This window comes from Symsagittifera roscoffensis, chromosome 1, assembly GCF_963678635.1.
Source record: "Symsagittifera roscoffensis chromosome 1, txSymRosc1.1, whole genome shotgun sequence".
Lineage (NCBI taxonomy): Eukaryota > Metazoa > Xenacoelomorpha > Acoela > Convolutidae > Symsagittifera > Symsagittifera roscoffensis.
The window spans coordinates 41239291-41259346 of NC_087062.1; the positions used below are offsets into that span (position 1 = coordinate 41239291).

At 35.6% G+C, this 20056-nt stretch overlaps 1 protein-coding gene across 2 annotated transcripts in view; it reads left to right on the plus strand.

Annotated features, from left to right (window-relative positions):
* LOC134844445 (glycine receptor subunit alphaZ1-like) overlaps positions 1–19869 on the plus strand; it is a 48882-nt gene extending 29013 nt beyond the window's left edge. For both annotated transcript variants that reach the window (XM_063861139.1, XM_063861148.1), the window contains exons 5-7: positions 5129–5288; positions 16790–17163; positions 19023–19869. In XM_063861139.1, coding sequence (XP_063717209.1) covers positions 5129–5288; positions 16790–17163; positions 19023–19610 — 1122 coding nt within the window. In that variant the 3' untranslated portion in view covers positions 19611–19869. The remainder of the gene's footprint in view (positions 1–5128; positions 5289–16789; positions 17164–19022) is intronic.
* Positions 19870–20056: the final 187 nt, after the last annotated feature.

Below are 20056 nucleotides of genomic sequence, written 5' to 3' on the forward strand. Positions count from 1 at the left end.
TTCAGAAAGGTCAAATGATTTGAAGATCAAGAATATAGAAAAATCAAAATGTAAAAACTTTGCTTGTGTACTAGGACACCGGAATCTTTGCTTGAGATAAAAATACCTTGCTTGTTTTTGGCTTCAACAGCGGTGGATATGATCAGAATCTGCTCAAGTCATAGCGAATTCCTTATTGGTTCACAAAGAAGAGGAAACATCAGTTACGAAAAAAGCAACTGAATTCATTTCTTTCAAGTTGTACTTCTTCTCAACTTAGGAAATTTTTGGGTGCAGCAGCCTCTCTGGACTCCTTTTTCTGAGCCTATAAAGCTAGCGAAAGGAAAGATTCTTTCCCTATTACTAATTTGACCTGCAATTATCTGTTAATTTTTTTCCGAACCTGATCAAACAAGGATTCCAACTTTAAAGAAGTGGAGGAACAGAGAACTTGCTTGGAAATTTTGACAGTTCTAGCTTTTAATTAGTGGATAAAAGAGTGTCTGATCAAAGGAAACGAAGCGATACTGTAGCGGATTTGAACATTGAATTTGTCGGGAAAGAAAGGGAAGATGGTGAAAGCTAAAGGAAGAACTTAGTGCTTGCCAACATTTCCTAGTGAAACGGAGATGGAAAACGGGAGACATAAGGTATTTATTTTTTAAATGTTCACGTTGGATAGCAAAGATAACAGTTAGAATTTTGAAAAAGATACTCTTTTCTGCCGCAAAAGTTAATTTTGCTCTGGGGTTTGTTCTTCGAAATAATGAAAATTTATGTTTTTGCTCATGAAAACAATGCTTTGTTTAAGAAATTCCATTCGCTGTGTACTAAAGCAGACTGGATAACAATTCAAGGGAAATTTGCGAAAATTTATGGAGCAAAGTACCCAAATTTGTGGAGCATTGTACCCAATGTGGATGTTCAAGCTGATCACAAATGTCACATTTTTTTGCCGCTTCACTCGAAAACATCCCAATGAGATGTCTGGACTCTTTCTTACCCGAGTTTTTGAAAAACCATTGTTCAACGTCTTTTATTAACTTGAAACAGGCGACTCTTCAAAGATCTTTTGTCTTTACCGTTCACGAGCTATGTACATGAACAGAGACAATGGTCTATACACTCACTTTCCTGTATACTTTGCCTGAATTATAGCAAAGTCTGGTCATGATACTAGCAAATTTTGTGGAGATTTTTTTGAAGATTTACTTGTTGCCGAAGAGTTAACTGAACACCACATTTTTAATTACGATTTCGACGTAAAAGGAGAATATGTGGGAGAAGTAGCTCAAATAAGTGTTGCAATATTTGCCAATATAGTAAAATTACTAAGGTTCCACAATCATATGTTTCATACGAATGATATTGTTAGTTTCTTCAAGTGCGTTCAGTGTCCTAGTTGTGACAATTTCTTCAAAAGTTCAGAACTCCACCAGAAACATCTAAGTTGCAAGGATTAACTGATACATATTTATCCAAGGAACGTGTTTGACCTTCGAGAAACCTTGTTTGAAAGGCTAGAAGGATTTTAAATTGCAATTTCTAAATTAAACCAACTTTTCATTAACCTATTAGTTTGCGAGTTTGAACCATTTTGTGTAAGAGACACAAATATGACTAGGAAAACATGTACCCATTTTTGTCTATCTTCTCGAATGATTGAATGTTTTTATCCATTTAATTTCAATATCGAACTGTTGGCCGAGCAAAGCAAGCTGGAGATAAAAACGAATTTCAAACATTGAAATAGGCATCAATGAACGAATGAAAAAGATCTTTTATGAGCTGATTGAAAGAGGTAAAATATTTTTAAGTAACAGTTTTGATTACAAAAATGAATACATTGAAGACTCGGAGGAAGCTGATATGTCCACCGTACTTTTGGTGTGTAGATATGTTTGGAATCTGAACAAGTCATAACGAGTTTCTTATTGATTCACAATAAAGAAGAGGAAATATCAGTTATCAAAAAAGCAAAAGATTTTGTTTCTTTCAAGTTGGAGATGAGCAACTAATTTAAATTGTGAGTTCTTTGGGTGGGGCAACAACTCTGAGATCCTTTTTTCAATGCCTATAAAGCTAGTCAAACGAAAATTTTCTATCCCTATGAGTAGCTCAGTATTAATACTAGCTTAGAAAGCTTCAATCAAGACCTTGCCTCCATCTGGTTGTGGAAATTATAGATCCTGGCGGAAAAACGGAATGTCTATATTCGAATATTTTTGCAGTGGTTAAACAACAAGGTTGTTCCAACTCTTGAACCAATGCAAAAAAATGATTCAATATTGTCGTAGCAAAGGAACTGATATGTTAAAACTTGATTATTTACTTCCGAATCCTATAACGTTGCGAAAGTTATAAAGATTTGTTTGGAAAAATACGCGAAGACTTGACCGGTGGACCGGTGAAACTTGACTCAACTTCAAAGTTTGCAGTTGAGACCCCTACTCAATGTGTCAACAGGAGTGCTACCGACATGCAGAATTTCAACGCAAGGCCTAACAGAGCTCGCAACTTTGAGATTATGGCGATTTCGTTTTACCTAGAGTTAAAGACCAGAATGCAATATTGAGTTCTCTTTTCAGGAAAAGAGAAAAAACGGCTGCTTTAACATGAATGGTTGTTGCGATCATTGTCAAACCGTATTTGAAGCTATGATTTGCGTCTCTCACTTCTTGTACTGTCAAGAAGATCGAACACCTCTGACAGATCAATTCATTCAACGAGGCAACAGGAAGAGAGATGGATGACATGAGAGGAGAATACATTAAAGAGAACGGATACATAATTGTAGAATTGAGGGATTGTCAATGGTAGGAAAGTTTTAAAACCAACGCTAAGATCAGTAATTATTTGAGAACCATTTTTCTCTAGAAAAAGTTTCTTTCTTCATACTCTTTTTTTAAATCAAAATTGAAAGATGGATTTCTGTTTAGGCTGCGTATAGTGCAATCTAGTTGTTCCAGTTGGACTTGAATCAAAGTTCACAAATTTTCCTCCAATTTTCAAAATCACTGAAATTGGAATAAATTATATCGGAGACTAAATGAAGATTTATTCAGTCGATAAATTAACTTGAAGGATAATTTAACATTTCAATCTCGATTGCTTAAGTCTTCATATGTTTATCCTGAGAAAAGGCTGATACTTAGATTCAAGCTAGAAAATGGAGCAGTTTAACTGCTCTCAAAGTTCTATATATGTTTCAATGTATCAAATTTTACCATTTGCACAAAAGTATCCCAAAAAAATTTTCCACATTCTAATTCAGTCAGTGGTTGATGGTAGAATAGAAAGAGATGAAAACCCTCTATCAGGAGTTTTAGCAGAAACAATTTAACTCGTGGGCATTTTCTAAAAAGGGATACCAGATCATAGATAGATCCAAGCATACAATCACGAAGTATCTCATTGGTGAAAAGACTCGAAGCAATCAATGAACCTTTGTTGAAATAGATTGAATACGGTTGAAAAAGACTTGTCTGAGGTCGAGTTTTTGGAAACTCTACGACTGGATCCAGCCAGATAAGAGAGCCGCTGAAAAACTGAAGGAGTTTGAGAAAAACTGAAGGAGTTTGACTGCAGATACTTTTTCCTCGCATATGCAAAATCAAATTTTTTCCCTCGAACGTGTTGCAACACCCATAAAAAGCATAATAAATGGGAGCATGGACTTTTCAAAGAATTTTTTAGGTGCACCCAAATGCTCTGTTCATTTAGCAGAACATATTGCTGCTATGAAAAAAGGTCAGATAATTTCCTATTTTAACAGCAATGGATTGAACCAACGGTTTTAGAGGAATCTGGAGATGGACCTAAGGTAAAGTGTAGAAGACCTCACAACATCGACAAACAAAGGATTCAGAATCTTGAATCATAAGTTTGCTAAATATGAGCAGACAAACAAAGGATTTAGTTTTTTTTTCACCCAAAGAAACAAATCTACTTTTTCAACATCTACCACTCGTTCGATATCAATCATAGTTGTTCGTTTTTATATCGCAAGTGGTAGGAAGCTCAGCCTCGCCTTTAAGTCAATAGTGTTTCATTAAAAGATGTCGAAGCTCTGAAAAATGAAAATGATTGAATTACCCTGCTACGAAATGTTGCCGTAGCTATATGCAACGAGCCATACATAGATCAAACTGTCTAATTGAAATATCGTTAATCAAAACGTGGAAAAACTGTTCGATCCTCATTTTTCAAAACACATAGAAAGCTTTCTAGGCAAACTGGCCTGCGATAAAATGGCAGGATCAAAGCGTCTCTTTAATATCCAGCCTATCCAACATATCTTATTTTTTTTTGAATCCTTGATTAAAAGGCGGTTATATAATGTTAGTTTTCAACAGTAAATGAGCGTAGTTGACTCTTATATAGGTCGCGATTTTTTTTTCCGGATACGTCTTGAAATTTATTTTTTCGCGGTTCGGTTTTTTTAAGTTCAGTTCAATTCCTTTGTTAAAATGAAGGCAAACTCCACTACCGAATAGCGAAAGTGCAAATCTTTCCCAGCGAAATAAAAGTTTTAACGATTGATGCAGTTGTCTTAAATAGTTTGATTTTATCAAAAAAAGTGACGATAATAATTTGTTCTTGAAATTCAAAGAGCTTTAAGGCCTTATATTTTTTTTCTGTAAATTTCGATAGTGAAGCAGTAGCGGATTTAGGGGGTGGGGCGGTTGCGGACCCCCCCCCCCCCCCCTCAGGGATTCGACCCCCTGCCGACCCAAAGGGTCCCCCTTTGTACTATTTTGAGATATCCATTTTTGGCTGACTGACCTAAAAATTTTTCCAAAGGCGCCTTTGGCGCCAATCTATACTAATGTTGAGGGGGGAGCGCGCGCCAAAAAATGCAATTTTTTGGTCGAAATTTTCCAAAAAGTGCCTAAAAACGCTATTTTTGGCCTGTTTTTCAAATTTTTGCCTGCCGCGCAGAAATTTTGGCCAAAACAGGGTCTTTATAGTGGTTTGGGAGAGCTGAGAAAATCAATTTGGTCAATCTAAAAAAAAAGGTCGACAAAATTTTCAAAATTTTTTTGGAAATCCAAAGCCACCCCCCCCCCTCGAGAAATTCCTAGATCCGCGCCTTAGTTGAAGTTTTTTTTGTATGCTGGCTATGTTTAAATATTTTGTGGCATTTCAGGCGTATGGTTACACTGTGACGGACTTGAAGTTGCAGTGGAAGAAGGAGATGGTGGATGGAAAGGAGAAGCCGGCAGTGCAGGTACATGACGAGATTGACCTCTCCCAGTTCGTATACGAAGATCATGTCAAGGACGAGTTCCAACTCTCTTTTTCCACGGGTGAGAACAGAACAGATGCTATGATACGACCAAAGAGCCCCTGCTGCCATCAATCGATGCTGATTTTTTTGCTTTGAAAATGACAAGATAGAATTAGCTTTCGATTATTTTTTGTAAGTGGCAATAATTGTCAGCGAGTCAGATGAAGTTGCGCCTTGAAAATTTCTGAAAATTTTTTAATATATCTATGTATTTAAGCAATTTTTGTGATCACATTACACATAAAAACCTCTTCCAAACTTTTCTTCCCTAGATGACCAAAAATCCTTATCATTCACTTTTCATTCATTGAGAAACGCTTATACAACATTATACTTTCATTGACCAAATAATTTTATGAAATAATTATGACAAGCATTTTTTCATTAATTCTGATAAAATGGAATTATTTTTTTTTTGGTGAATTTTGCTTTAAAATTTTATATTCCTTTTATACAAGCTTCCTCATTGCTCAAGGCTTCAAGTTTTATATAAGCTTCCTCATTGATTAATTAGATATAATCTCACAGATAACCTGTATTTGGAGATTAAAACAAAGTTGATAATTGTATTATAATAAAAAACTCCAACAAAAAGCTGATTGTATATGACTGAAAAACGTCTATTTCGAACATTTTTAATTGAAAATTGCTGCGGACTGTTTTTCTGAAGAATAAAATCATTTCACAATAAAACCATTATAAAAACAGTTCTGAATTCACACTAAATGTTCATAATTTTTTTTTGTGTGTGAAAAGATTGTCTGGAGAACGTTCTTACGCTTGCTATTGGCAAATGTTATGATATCGGAACCTAGACCTTTTTTTGCTTAAAACAACTGAATCATTTTGTCAGCTCTTTCATTAACTATGATTAGCCAACTAAAATAATTTGAGCATGTTTATCCGATTTTATTTTTTATTTGCGTTATAGGTTTGTTTGATTTTATATCCGATTTTTTTTAAATTTGCGTTATAGGTTTGTTTGACTGAGTTGTTTTGGCGTCTGATACATTGGGTTAATAACTTCTTTTTGTGCCCTTTGAAGGGACACAAAACTAACTAATTGTGTCCTTCGAGAAAATTACAAGGTGTTTAAAGGCACGTTTTCAGAGATGGCATTTTTTTTTAGCTCAAAGGGTGTCTTCCTAAGAATTATCGTATTTTTAAGAGTCGATGAACATAGTTCAGACTTTTATTTAGGTCGTGATTATTTTCGTTTTTTTTGAGGTAAAGGCAGGCTCAAATGTACTTTTTTGCGGTTTGTCTTTTGCGGATTTCAGTTCAGTTAATTTCCTTTCTTTTGTTAAAAGGTAGGCAAACTCCTCTATCGAACAGCGAAAGTGTAGGCTAAGAGAAACGTGATCGACTTTTAATTTCGAAAATGGAATTTAATTATCAGGTTCCCAGCGAAACTAAATTTTACATCTTTATCTTTCTCAACTTGGGTTACTTTGATCAAAAACGTGTCATTCATATGTTATAGAAATTCAAATCTATTTTTTCTTCGAAATTCGAAAGTTACGATTTTTCAAAGAACAAGTGAGTTTTTTTTGTTTACTTGCGTTAATTGACTCTTTTTCAACCGTCTATTGGCTATGTTTTTTTGTTTTAATATTTTTTGCTTCGACCTTCTTCTAGTGTGTTGTAGTTTTTTTCCCCACGCAACATCAGGTATCACATTTGATCATCGGAATATTTCGTGTAGTATATCATCGTGAAGCCCTTTCAAACATTTACTCAGTGTCCAGAAAAAACAGTTTAGTTTTTTGATTTTTTCCAATTTTATGCGAATAAAGTGAGTGACCCCGCTTTTTTGTCTTTTTTCTCCGCCAAAATCAGTACTATAAATAATCATCCGAATTTTTTACTGATTTTTATACAAGGAAAGCTTGTGTTATAGTATGACACTTTTTTCGAACCTAAGTCGCAAATATTATTGCGACAAAATGTGTTCATTTTGATCCAAAACCAGCTATTAAGTACGGGCAATGCTTAGAATATTAACACAGACTATCATACTACAAATAGCACTTAAGCTTCGAGGTATCATGCACCTGTAAGTTTAGAGGCAACGAAGGAGACCAGAACAAAATAATAGGGTTCGAACTTTTTCGTATACTATCTAAAATGCGTCCACTCTATAAATTAAGGCATGTTAATTGGTAAATATGTTTTTTTTTTCAAATTGACTCGTCATAATTGGCGTGCGTCACTTAGGAAGTTTTGTAGACTCAAATTTTTACTCATTCAGTTTTTCCCAGTAACGTTATCTTTCACATTTTTGTTAGTGTATGTGAAGTGCAACTTCGCGTCTGTGTTATATTAAAGCCCTTTTAATCGTAAGTTCGAGCGAGTAAAGCGATCGAGTAACGTTTGTATTACACAAGCGCAGATTAGTGTGATAATACGATGCAAGTTTTTTTTCAACCCTGGCAGAGGTCGGGGAATTATGTTGCGAGCATTGCGACCCAAAATGGGTAAGTTGCGGCCATCACGATTTAAAACAGGTATTTTGCAAGCATTGCTACTCAAAACGGGTATGTTGTGACTTTGAGCAACTCATGAAAACTGGCGCGAATTTGTTCGACCCAAAAAAGATATCGCAATTTTGAGCGATTCATTTCTCAGGCAAAGCAAGGTTGCGCGATTCATTTCTCAGGCTAAGACAAATTTGCAGAATTTTTTCCTCAGGCAAAGCAGGGCTTCTCGGCATTTATGATGCAGCAAAAATATCAAGACAAGCAAAATGAGACTCAAATCTTTAATTTGGAAAAAGAATTTGCTAAAATAACGAAACAATATGTAACTCGATTTTCTTAGATAGAAAATTTTAATTCATTCTATGGAAAACGCTTCAAGAAAAACAAATTGACATATAGCCGGTTTCTATCTAAATAGCATAATATGTTACGGCCATTCATATGAAAATTTTTCTAATAAAAGTTTTTAATTTGTGCGTGGCGTGATGAAAGATCTATACAAACCCGTAGAAAATTGGTGACCTAGAAATAATCGACAACATTAGTATTCAAAAATTAGACTCAAACCGATAAAATGGCAACATTGAAGACAAACAATTGATTTTTTTCTCAGCACAATAGCTTATTACACTTGCGAAAGCAAGTGTCTGGTAATCTTGTAATAGACTTTTTCCCCATAAACTAATTTCTGACAAGTTTTCATCTTTGTTACTTACTGATTCTTAACAACTTCCAGATTCTTTCATATTTAGACTAGAGGTAACGCCGTAGCCTTAGCACCGTAAGGTCCGGGGTTCCAATCTCGGTCGGACCTTGTTTTCTAGTATTTATGCAATTGAGAACCTGCTTTTGTATTTAACATTTAAATGTATCGCTTGGCATATTTCAGTAGAATTCTTTTGTGATAAACAGTTAAAATGAAAATGTATGGGATGGGTTGCTTTTTTGAGGAGCTTCGAATTTTTTTTTTTCACTTTTTGCCAAAGTTTGCCAACGATTTTTGTGATTTTGAAAAAAGCGTATCAATGGAAAGACTACCTGGTTTTAGGTTTACCTGCATACTATCTTACTCTCTTTTTACTTAACCCCTCTATCTACAGCCTTCAAAAAAGTCTTATATGGAGGGATATTTGATCCATGTTATTGATTTTTTGTTTCCTAAAAAACAACCCTCCCAAATCTGAGACTTTAGTTTTACTGAATAAGAATGGCTCTGAAAAGCTCCCATGCCCAAGAGGCTAATACCATTTTTTTTACACAAAGGTATGCCCCTCGGAATAGTTTTTGACCGTTTTTTTTAATTTTTGATTTATCTCGAAAACTACGCTCCTATATCTGAGTCAATTCAAAGAACAGGTCGTGGGAACCTCCTTTGCTTATGCAACTGCGCCCAGTTTTTTTTGACACAAAATGTTATAGCCCTTGTAAAAGTCAAAATTTTGATTTATCGATAGTTCTTTGAAATTTTTTGACGTTTCTGGAGAACTACTTAATCAAATTTCGTGCCCATTCGCAGTGCCAAGTTCCGTGCCAATTAAACTACCGTACCATTTCTTAAGTTAAGTGATCATTTGAGAACCCGGGATTTGGGGATATTCTCTACTTAGCGGTCACAGAAGAAAGTTATGGATTTCGGAAATAAGTTTTTGAAAGACCGTTTTTCAGAAACTTTTTGAACTTCAGATAAAAAGTTCAATCGAAAGAAGCGCTTGCAATATTTTTTTTTGCAAAAAAAGTGGCGATTTTTTGATTTTTTGTATGAGAAATGTTATGCACTTGGGAAATATCCGATCCGATATCTCATAAATTTTCTTATTTCAGTAGAGAAAAACTAGAGAAGGTTTTGGACAGTCCAATTTTTTAAATCACACAATTCTTACCGCATCAGTATAACAATTTCAAAAAATATCCAACACATACCTACAGCTTAAGCTAGGTCCCTAGTAGTCTTTAATTGCGAAATGCGAAAACTTTACCCGACTTTCGCTGGAGCAAACGGGTTGTAAATATTAGCTCCAGGGATCCGAGTTGCTGGTGTCATTCAGTAGAAAATGATAACAGTCCTTTTCGACTAGTTTAGATTTGGACAAACTCTTGTCGGCCATCGTTGGTTAAAACGTCTCAGGATTTACAGGTCTTTAATTGCTACTACCATTTTTTTTACACAAAGGTATGCCCCTCGGAATAGTTTTTGACCGTTTTTTTTAAAATTTTTGTGGCGAAATGCGAAAACTTTACCCGACTTTCGCTGGAGCAAACGGGTTGTAAATATTAGCTCCAGGGATCCGAGTTGCTGGTGTCATTCAGTAGAAAATGATAACAGTCCTTTTCGACTAGTTTAGGTTTGGACAAACTCTTGGTGGCCATCGTTGGTTAAAACGTCTCAGGTTTAAAAAACTCGAGGATTGGCTATGCCGTAGATGTTGAGTGCATTGGGTGGAAGGCATGTTTATGGTCTGTTTTGAGACACGCTCGATTCGGGTTGTGTGAATTAAATTCTGCAGAAATTCATTGAAATAAACACCGGGCGGCAAGTTTCCAAGAGTTTGATATCTCTGCTTGGTTTTAAGGAGTGGTTGAATGTTTGAGTTCTTTCATTTTTTGGGGTGTTATTTGAAGATAGTGACTCAAATTGTTTGTAATTTAGAATTAACCGGCCAATATCCTCTCGATTGATTGACTAGATGGTTTTGAAAGCTTCACTTTTTCGATGGAGCTTAAAAGTGCAGGGGATAAGGTTTTTTTTTGAGCCAACGAGGCTAAGTGTAAGAAAATGAGAAAAGAGAATGTTATATTGAGGTTTCATTGGTATATTTCTTCAAAAGCGTTTGTAATACCTTTTGCCTGAAATACTTTTTCATCTTTTGATTGGAATGGGTAAGTGGCTAACATTTACCTAGCAAGGTTTAATGCACGGACCACTTTTCATAACCTACTTGAATTCATTCGTGGACTGGAATTTGCAGAAATTCCCGTCTTCTATTGCTAGTTGTAGCAATATTTTTTCGTTCTAAGGTCAGATGAATTATTCAGTCTAGTATTATCTTTTTGCGCTAGTTTCTTAGTTGCATTTCTGAGTACTGGTACAATCCAAATCGCGAGGTCAGTTTTGAATCCGACACATCATTTGGGCTTATTTCTACTTTATTGATTATAATTTTAAGTGCTGCGTTTTGTCGTTTGCGATAGGTATTTTTTACCCTTGCCTTTTCCCATGAATAACTTTGTTCACAGGACTCATCACCTGGATTCATTCATCTACTGGGCTTTTTTGTTGCAACAGACATAATTTGAGCATGTTGGCTTTTTAAATATCCGGCGTAATCCAATTTTTTTTTTGGTTCAAGTTTTTTCAACACGTTCTGTTAAAATTTCGTTTTTTTTGTCCTCTCAATGGGTTTCAGCTTATTTGAAATCAAATAAGTGGTCTCTTTTTGCGTGTCCTGAGAATGGAAAAATGTTTTTGAATGCATGTGTCTGTTCTGAGGGTAGAAGTACTGAAACTTTTTGAAGATTTGTTTCGGACTGAAGGATTTTTGCTCAGGTATTTTTGGCCTTGTTAACGTGTGGTAATTATAAATTCAAATTCAGTCAAACATCCGGTGCATCTGGCTTAGACGTGACACAATCGAGACGACAAAAGCCTGTGGTTTGAATCCGGACAAGACCCGAAACTAGATTTTTTTGGTTTTTTGGATTCTTTTACAATTACTGATTTTTGTCGGCTTAGTTCCTGTGGCCCGACTCTTTATGAAGGTTCAGGCACTTTTTTTCACGTTGCCGTGACACAAAGCTGCATTTTCTCAAACACAAGCGAGAAAGCGGCAACAGATTCAGGAGCTTTAAAGTGCACAAAAACACAATTTTTGCTTTCAGTAATTTGGAATGGAATGATCTTAAGCGATGACACCAACTTTGCAGGCAATAGTTCGGAAGTATAAAGCCAAATCAAATTTAAAGTTTCGCAAAATATAGTGTGAAATGTTTTTTAAAGGAATATTTTAATACTGTTGAATGGAACACTATGTTTTTTTTCAGCGTCAATCATGGAATTTTAAAAAATAATCAACTGGGTTAACTCTTCACAAATCAAATGTGTTTGTGAGTGTGTTTGGAGCCTTTCACTGATCGGGAGCCTCTCACAACCCAAAGGTCAAAGACACTTGAATCACGATCTGTTGCGTTGGTAATTTTTAAGCATCTCTAGCTATGTAGAGAATGATACTCCAAATCTTGAGGTCAGTTACGAATTCGACACATCATTTGGGCTTACTTCTCATTTTTTATTACATTTTTAAGAGGTGCCTTTTGTCGTTTGCGACAGTTCTGCTTTACCCTAGTTTTTTTCCAAAAAATTTTTTGTTCACGGGACTCATAGCCTGGATTCATTCATCTAGTGGGCTTTTTTGTTGCTACAGACATATTTTGAGCATGTTGGCTTTTTAAATATCCGGCGTAATCTAATTTTTTAATGGTAAAATTTCAACTCTTTATGTTAATTGTTTTATTGGGGTTTCGGCGTAGCTGCTATCAAACAAGTGGCCTCTTATTGCAATTTCTGAGAACGGAAAAAAGTTTTTCAATGCACCTGTCTGTTCTGAGGGTAAAAAATACTTAATTTTTTATTGATTTGTTCCGGTTTGAAGGGTTTTTCCTCAGGTATTTCTGGCTTCGATAACGTATGGTAATTATAAATCCAAATTCAATCAATGATCCAGTGCATCTGGCTAAGAGGTGACCCAACTGATTGAGTCGACAAAAGCCAGTTGATTCAAGTCGAGACCTGTTTTTTTGCAACTGTCGAGAAGGCCTGCCAACTAGTTCATTTTATATGAACTAGTTCATTTTATATGAACTAGTTCATATGGTTCATATTTGAGCCAGAATTCATATTTCAAGTTTTTAATTGTTTTTAATGAGTTATACATAATGCTTCTAATTTATATAGGTTATTTTATACCTTCATTTTTTTTCGAAAGTTGATTTTTTCAGAGAATGGGAAAACGTACTGTGTCATCAGCTCTACTCGAGAGGTTTTCTTGGGCCAAAGCAGAGAACCAGGACCAAGTCCGATGCAAATTGGATACTTGCATTTTTCGGATTTCACATCGGCGATTCGATCTAAAGCAACATGAAGAGACTCAGCTCCACAAGAAAGCGGTAACTGCGCGCGCTGCAACTCCCGACATTAGGACAGCAACATCCTCTCAGACTGATTGCCAGCGATTAAGAGCACTTATTATTCATGTTCTTGATATTGTAGTGAGCGGCCAGGCCAGTCTTTCGCTTCCAGTGATTCGGCATCTAGTGCTCGCGGGAAGTACAAACAAATGTTTCCAGATTCGAGCCACGCTAATATTAAGTTTGGAAAGACGAAAGCAACATATGTGGCAGTTCACGAAAAGCCCCATACGCTCGTACTATTTTGAAAAATGATACGTTCAAAATTGTTGAAAAGTTGGTAATTATGTCTGAAGAGCAGCATCTGAAAAATAATCTGAAGTTCAAAAACTTTGGTCCATTTGGATCAGACAGTTCTTCATGTTAAACCTATTCATAATCTGACAAAAGCTTTGCAAGGCCCTAGTTTGACTGTGCATGATCAACTGTCCTTGATTTTGACAGTGGCCAGTCAATTACTACAACGTATCGGGTTGTCTTTGGATATAAACCCTAAGAAGTATGCTACCGATCTTAAGAAAAACAGTAGGGGAGTTGTTGTGCCCATGGTATTCTCGCCTGTGAACAAAAAACTTTTCTGTTCAAATGGTCTTATAGTTCAGTCGGCTCTGTATTCGCTTGAAAAGCATGTAGAATAGTCAATGATTGAATCATGGAACAAACAAATTGCTTTGCAGTTACAAGTTTTGCTCAAAAGGTTTCAACGTTTCCTTGTCAGCCCTCTGACTAAGAATTGTCATATTGTTTTCATGCAGCTTTCGGAGATTGAATCTCCTACCAAAATTGACCGATTGGCTAATTTTTTCGGCCTAGTGAGTGTGGATGTCCTAGATGAGTTTGCTGCTGCTAAGCTGTGTATGAATGGAAACTTATCTTTGCGAGAGTGCTTCGAGAAATCACTGTTGCAACAGTTGTAGTCTTTGGGATCTTTATGTGAGTTGCTAGTTTGCCCACATAACATGAACACAGAATCAGAGTTCTCGCGCATGAAGTACGCTGAGAGAACACCAGAACTGTTTTTTGCCAGAAACATATGACAGTGTGCGTATCATTCAGGAAGTCTTTAGCCGCGACGATTTCGAAAAGGCGCTCAATTTTCCAGCTGAGTTATGTGACACAGTTCGACAAGCAGCTACTGAATATAAGAAATCAACGGAGTCGAAAGTAGAAAAATCACGGAAAAGAGGGAATGCTGAAGATTTGCGAGATGAACTGCATGTTTTCAAGCGAATGACTCATTTAGCTCTCAAGAACCAGCTGAACGAAGTTGATTCTAGCATTGACGAGGCTAAAGAAGCTTTTGAAAAGAAGAAGGAACTGCTCCATAACCAACGAACTGTTTCTGTGGTCACTTTGGATCAACAGTCTGCAGTTGCCATTGACTCAGTATTTGTCAAGAAATAAATGATTTAATTGACCATGTTTTTCTGAAAGTTAGAAAATGTTCTTTTAGGTTCATATAAAATTCGTCTTTCAAGGTTTGGTCCCAAGTTCATATTTCGTTTTATAAAAGTTGGCAGGCCTGGTGTCGAGACAATTGAAGTTTTTTGGCTTCTTTCTAGCACTCCGACAGGTCTTTGTGAAGTTTTTATTGATGCAGGTAATTTTTTCCCAGTTTTTTTGGCCTTTGTTGCAATTGAATTGAAGCGTTCGAAATTTTTTGTTTACTAATATCAAGTTCTCTTAGTCTATATGAGCAATTTTTAGACACAGAGGTGAAGCTGCATTTTCTCAATTGCAAATGAGAATGCGGTAACAGATTCAGGAGCTTTAAATGTACAAGAACACAAATTTGGTTTTTAATAATTTGGAATGGTATAAAGTAATCACTTTACCCTAGCATGTAATGAATGAATTGGAAAGTATAAAGCTAATTTATGTACAAAGTTTCGCAAATTATAATGTGAAATTTTTTAAAGGATTTTTTTTGGTACTGTTGTATGGAACAATACGCTTTTTTGGCGTCAATCATGGAATTTTAAAAAATCAACAGTGTTAACTCAATACAAAGCAAATGTCACACCAGATGGTAATATATTGTCAATACAGCCTTCTGATTCAAAAGTGCCACTAAAAGTAGCTCATGATTCAAAAGTGCAGCCAAAAGTATGTAGGAAAAAAGTTGCATCGTATTAGCACTCTAAGCTGCATTTGTGAAACAGCAAACGTTACACGATCGCTTTACTCCCTCGAAATTCGATTAAAATTTCAAACAAGTTTTTTTCGACAGGAAAAACTTTTAATTTTTTTTCTCCTGTTCGATTTACGACTAAAAAGGCTCGTGGAATGTTTCTTTGAGCATAGAAGCTTTTTTGCGATTAAAAAGACAATTTAGTTTTCTTTCTAAAATTTCGGCTTCCAACTTTTTGCTGTTTTTTTTATTTAGTTTCTCTTGTGTTTTTTGAGGAAATGGTATGATAGGCATCTTTTTCATTGACTCAATGTATGGAGTTGTATGATAAGCTTTTTTTACTTGGGAAGTGAACGCGGGTTATAAATGGGAGGGGGGCTTTGCCTTATCGATCTGGAGATGCCTGTAATCTGGCGGATTTTCTTAATCTGACCTCAGCGTTATTTGCATATTTTTCCTTATTCCAAATGGCGATATTTTATCAGTTTTTCACGTTGACAAGCGGCTCATGTTGAAGTTCTACGTCTTCACTGTGAACTTGAAATCGGATTAGGTCGGGTTGTCAGCGAATGAATTCGAGTTGAAGTGGGGAGCAGGGGAGAGAATAGGCGTTTTCAAGAGTAGAAATTCAGAACCACAAAAAAAGCTGCTCTTTGTTGCATTAAAAATGTTGAATCGATTTTTTTTGAGTGTATCTGAATCAAATTGCACTCATCAAAGCCAATCTTGCAAATAGCACTAAATATAATTGACTACTAGTTTCAAAAACGGAGTTTAAATTTGAGATTTTCCAACGGAATTTTAAAAATATGTTTTTTTTCGGTTTTAGTGAATTCATTGACCTTTTGGAATTGATTGTTGCCTATATTTTCAATGCAAATTAACAGAAATAGTAATTTTTAAATCGAAATCAAACTGAAGCTACCATCCAGAGTTGCATTAATATCACTCCTTCCTAGTAAATGACGTTATTAACGTTAGAAACGTTATTATCTGCTAATAGCGTTAAAAAGATGAAATTTTCGAGCTGTTTACCACACAATGAATTATATTCAATCAGATTTTAGTTCATGAAGACAAAAAGCCAGTTTTCCAAGTTTTTCCGAGTCAAGCCGGTTTTTCAGATTCGAGAGGACGAATGCGATAGTAGAAAACGCTCTCTCCAATACTGCTTAGCTGAAATGTGTCATTTTGTAATAGTAGTAATCAACAGGTCTTGTTAAATAACGTCACATAACAGTGGTTTTAAAAGTGTAAATAACAGGAGAGTTTATATTAACACAACCCTGCTACCATCTGACGTAATTGGTGTTTGTTTAAATAAGTTAAAAAGAACGAAAGGATGTCACTTATACAGGTCGTGATGATTTCAATTTTCGGAAATTCTCGCTCATTTCTTTAAGTTCTGTTCATTTCCGTTGTTAAAAGTAAGGCAAACTCCATTTTCGAACAGCTAAAGAGTAAAGGCACGAACAACTTGAATGACCTCCCTCTAGTTTCAAAAATGGTGTTTACTTAGTGAATTCCCAGCGGAATTAATAATTGACCTTTTGATTTAGTTTTTTCTAAATGGCATAACTTAAAGTAAAAAAGTGGCAATCTTAAACAATGCTACAAATTCAAAGAGCTCTATATTTTCTTCAAAATTTGAATGTTGAAAAATTTATGATAAAAAGTTTTCCGGTTTCATTTCTTCACTTTTCTGACCATCTTTTGGCTATGTTTAAGGAAACTTCAGCGACCTAATAGTGACCTTCAAGTTCAAACGCACACTTCTATACTTCGTGCTGCAGAGCTACGTACCTGCAACTCTCATTGTCAATCTGTCGTGGGTCAGCTTTTGGGTGGACCCGAGATCGATCCCCGCCAGGGCCTCCCTCGCCATCACCACTGTGCTAACGATGATAACGTTGATGGGAACTGTGAATAGTCAGTTGCCGAAAGTGTCCAATATTAAAGCTCTAGACGTTTACTTTGGCATGTGTTTCTTCTATGTGTTTGGAGCTCTTATTGAGTTTTCGGCGGTGTGTTACCTGGATAAGGGTAAACAGAAGGCGCACGCAAAAAGAAAAGAAGCAGAGAAAGCAGCTAAAGACAGTCAAGTAAATCGCTTGAAAGATATCAGAGCTTCAAGACCCTGTTTTTTAAAAATAAAAATCTCGAATCAAAAGAAATGCAAATGTTTGAACGCTGATTTGAGATTGTTGGGATCTTTTAAATGCGTTGGGTGTTTTTTCGTAATTTTGTGTCTTAGTTAGTTAATTTCAGCTTTGCGTCGAAATTTGTTTACGATAAAATGGTTTTTGTTTGATTAAGTTTTTAAGTGTATTTTATTCTCTTGCGATAAGCAAGGGTGTTGCAACCGGGTACTAGACTTTTCCCCGTAAACGATTGAGAATTTGATCAATAAGTAAAGTTTTCATTTCGCTGGAAATCTCAAAAAAATATCTATTTTTGAAATCAGAAGTCAATCATGTTTTTCGTGATCTTTAAAGTTTTGCTGTTGTTTGCCTTCCTTTTAACAAAGGAAATGAACTGAAGTTTAAAAGAAATCAGAAGTCAAACCGTAAAAAAAAGTAAATTTGTGCCTGAACAAATTTTATGACTTTTCTGAAAAAAAATACGAAAAAAATCATCGCGGTCTATATAAGAGTCTGAACTACGTTCATCGAACCTTACAAACGGTCCCGGTTGGCTCAGAACCACAGAACTTTGAAGTATAAAGCTGATAACACAATTTAGTGAAGACTCTTAAATAGGTCCTGATGATTTTTTTTGTTTTTTTTTTCAGGAAAATATAAAATTTGTTCAGGCCAAATTTTTTTGTTTCGCGCTAAAACTTTTGATTTATTAAAAGTCGATTAACCTAGCTTAGACTCTTATATAGGTCGCAATGGTTTTTTTTTGTTTTTTGCTAGGATAAGTCATGAACTTTGTTCAGGCTCAAATTTACTTTTTCGCGGTCTGACTTTTGATGACTTTTTTTATGTTCAGTTCATTTTCTTTGATTACACTTGCGATCAGGTTAGAGTGTTTTTACGAACCTTCTTTATTTATAACCTAACTCGCAAATAAAAGTTTTCATTAAAAGTGTTCACTTATTTGGAAAATTCAGTGTAGCATTGGAAATTGCATAGCATTTTTTCTCTGCTTTACTTATAGGTTGTGTTTGGTTCATATTAAGCGTCCGTGGCTGAGTGGTTAGAGTGTGAGACTCTAAATCTCTAGGTCGCAGGTTCGAATCTTGGACGTAGCCATTTTTTTAAAAACTAATTTGAGGCTTATTTCTTATTGCACTTTTATTGTGCCTCACAGAACTGCTTTTTTGTCGTGTTCTTGCTAGTGTTTTGGAAGCAAAACTTTGACTTTCTTCTTGTGCAAAAGAAAGGCAAACTACACTATCGAATAGCAAAAGTGTAAAGCTCACAAAAAACGTGATCGTGTTCTAGTTTAGAAAGTGGTTTTTATTTTTCCGAAGTTAGTTCCCAGCGAAATAAAAATTTTACCAGTCGATCCAAGATTTTCACATTGGGTTAATTTTATCAAAAAAGTGCTATCAAAAATTGTTCTAGAAATTCATAGAGCTTTAAAGGCATCTATTTTTTTGAAATTCGAAAGTTGATATTTCAAAAAACAATCAGTATTTTTTTGTTTAATTGCGTTGATTGACTCTTTTCCAACTGTCTGTTGGCTATGTTTTCCTTTTCTTGCCATTTTTCTACAAAAACTGTTATCCAGTTAACCTTATTCACTATGACTTTCGAATATGCCTAAATTCTAATTTTTCGCTTAGATCTTTTATTACACCACGCAGAAACAGAAACGAAACTAATTTGAACAGAAAACTTGACTATGGTCAGAATATTCTGTGCTACAACGGCGATCGTTGTTGTGTTTTGCTATCTTTTTTCCATAAAATTGTGAAAAGTATAATTTTTAGTCACCTTAGTATTTTTTATAGGAGGCGGAGCAAAATCGACTCAAAATTCTCAAAGAAGTCGATGGACTGGCTCAAACAAACAACAATAACAACAACACTTTGAATCTCTCGCATAATCAATCAAGTCCAGCGAGAGATGCGAACTTGCGACCAATATATTCTAACCAACACAGCGACGGGGCAGCATCTTATCTATCAGCGCAGCTGCAACAGCATCAACCATTGCTAATGCAACATCAAAATAGTGCGGCTGACAGCCAAGTTCCATTTTACAACCTGAATCATTCTGGCAATTCAGTTTCTGGAGGGATAGTGTCTAAGCCTAGAAGTCGAACCCCTATTTCAAGCCTCGGAGGAAATTTAGCAGCGTCAGCGACGCCAACCAGGACAGTTTCCTTCGGGAATGCAAGCCAGCACGACTCGTACGAGTCAAAGCCGAAAAGTGATGAGAATGCTGTGACTCCTCTATCTTGCTGGCAAAGATTTGATGTGTTGAGGATTGACAATTACTCAAGGATCATTTTCCCATCCACTTTTCTCATATTGAATTTGCTCTACTGGGGAGCATATACTAATATTATGACTGACTTTACCGATAAGAAAGAATGAATTAGTTTGGACGAAAGTTTTGGATGTTTTAAAAACCCAACGTGCAATATGCAATTCAAGTGCAATAATGAAATTGCTTGTTTCTTCATCTTATTGCCTACCGAAATTGGAAAATACAACTGTATTACTGGAGAAATTGCTTGTATTTGCTATTAATCTTATTCGTATCATTAAAATTCACTATATATTGTGATCAAACGGAAAATTGGCAGATATTTATGTAAATAATTTAATTAGGTTAGGTAGATTTGTATTTCAATGTGTTTTTACCATTTGAACGCCAGGTTTCAATTAGTTGAACGACGGGACAATCTAGAATTTTAAAGTGCAAGTTTGAATTATTTGTTGAACCTTCTTTTGGATTTCTGGCCCCACAATATCTCACGGCACTAAAAGATTTTCTTTTTGTTTTCGAGGGCTTCATGAGAAAATGACATTATGGGTAC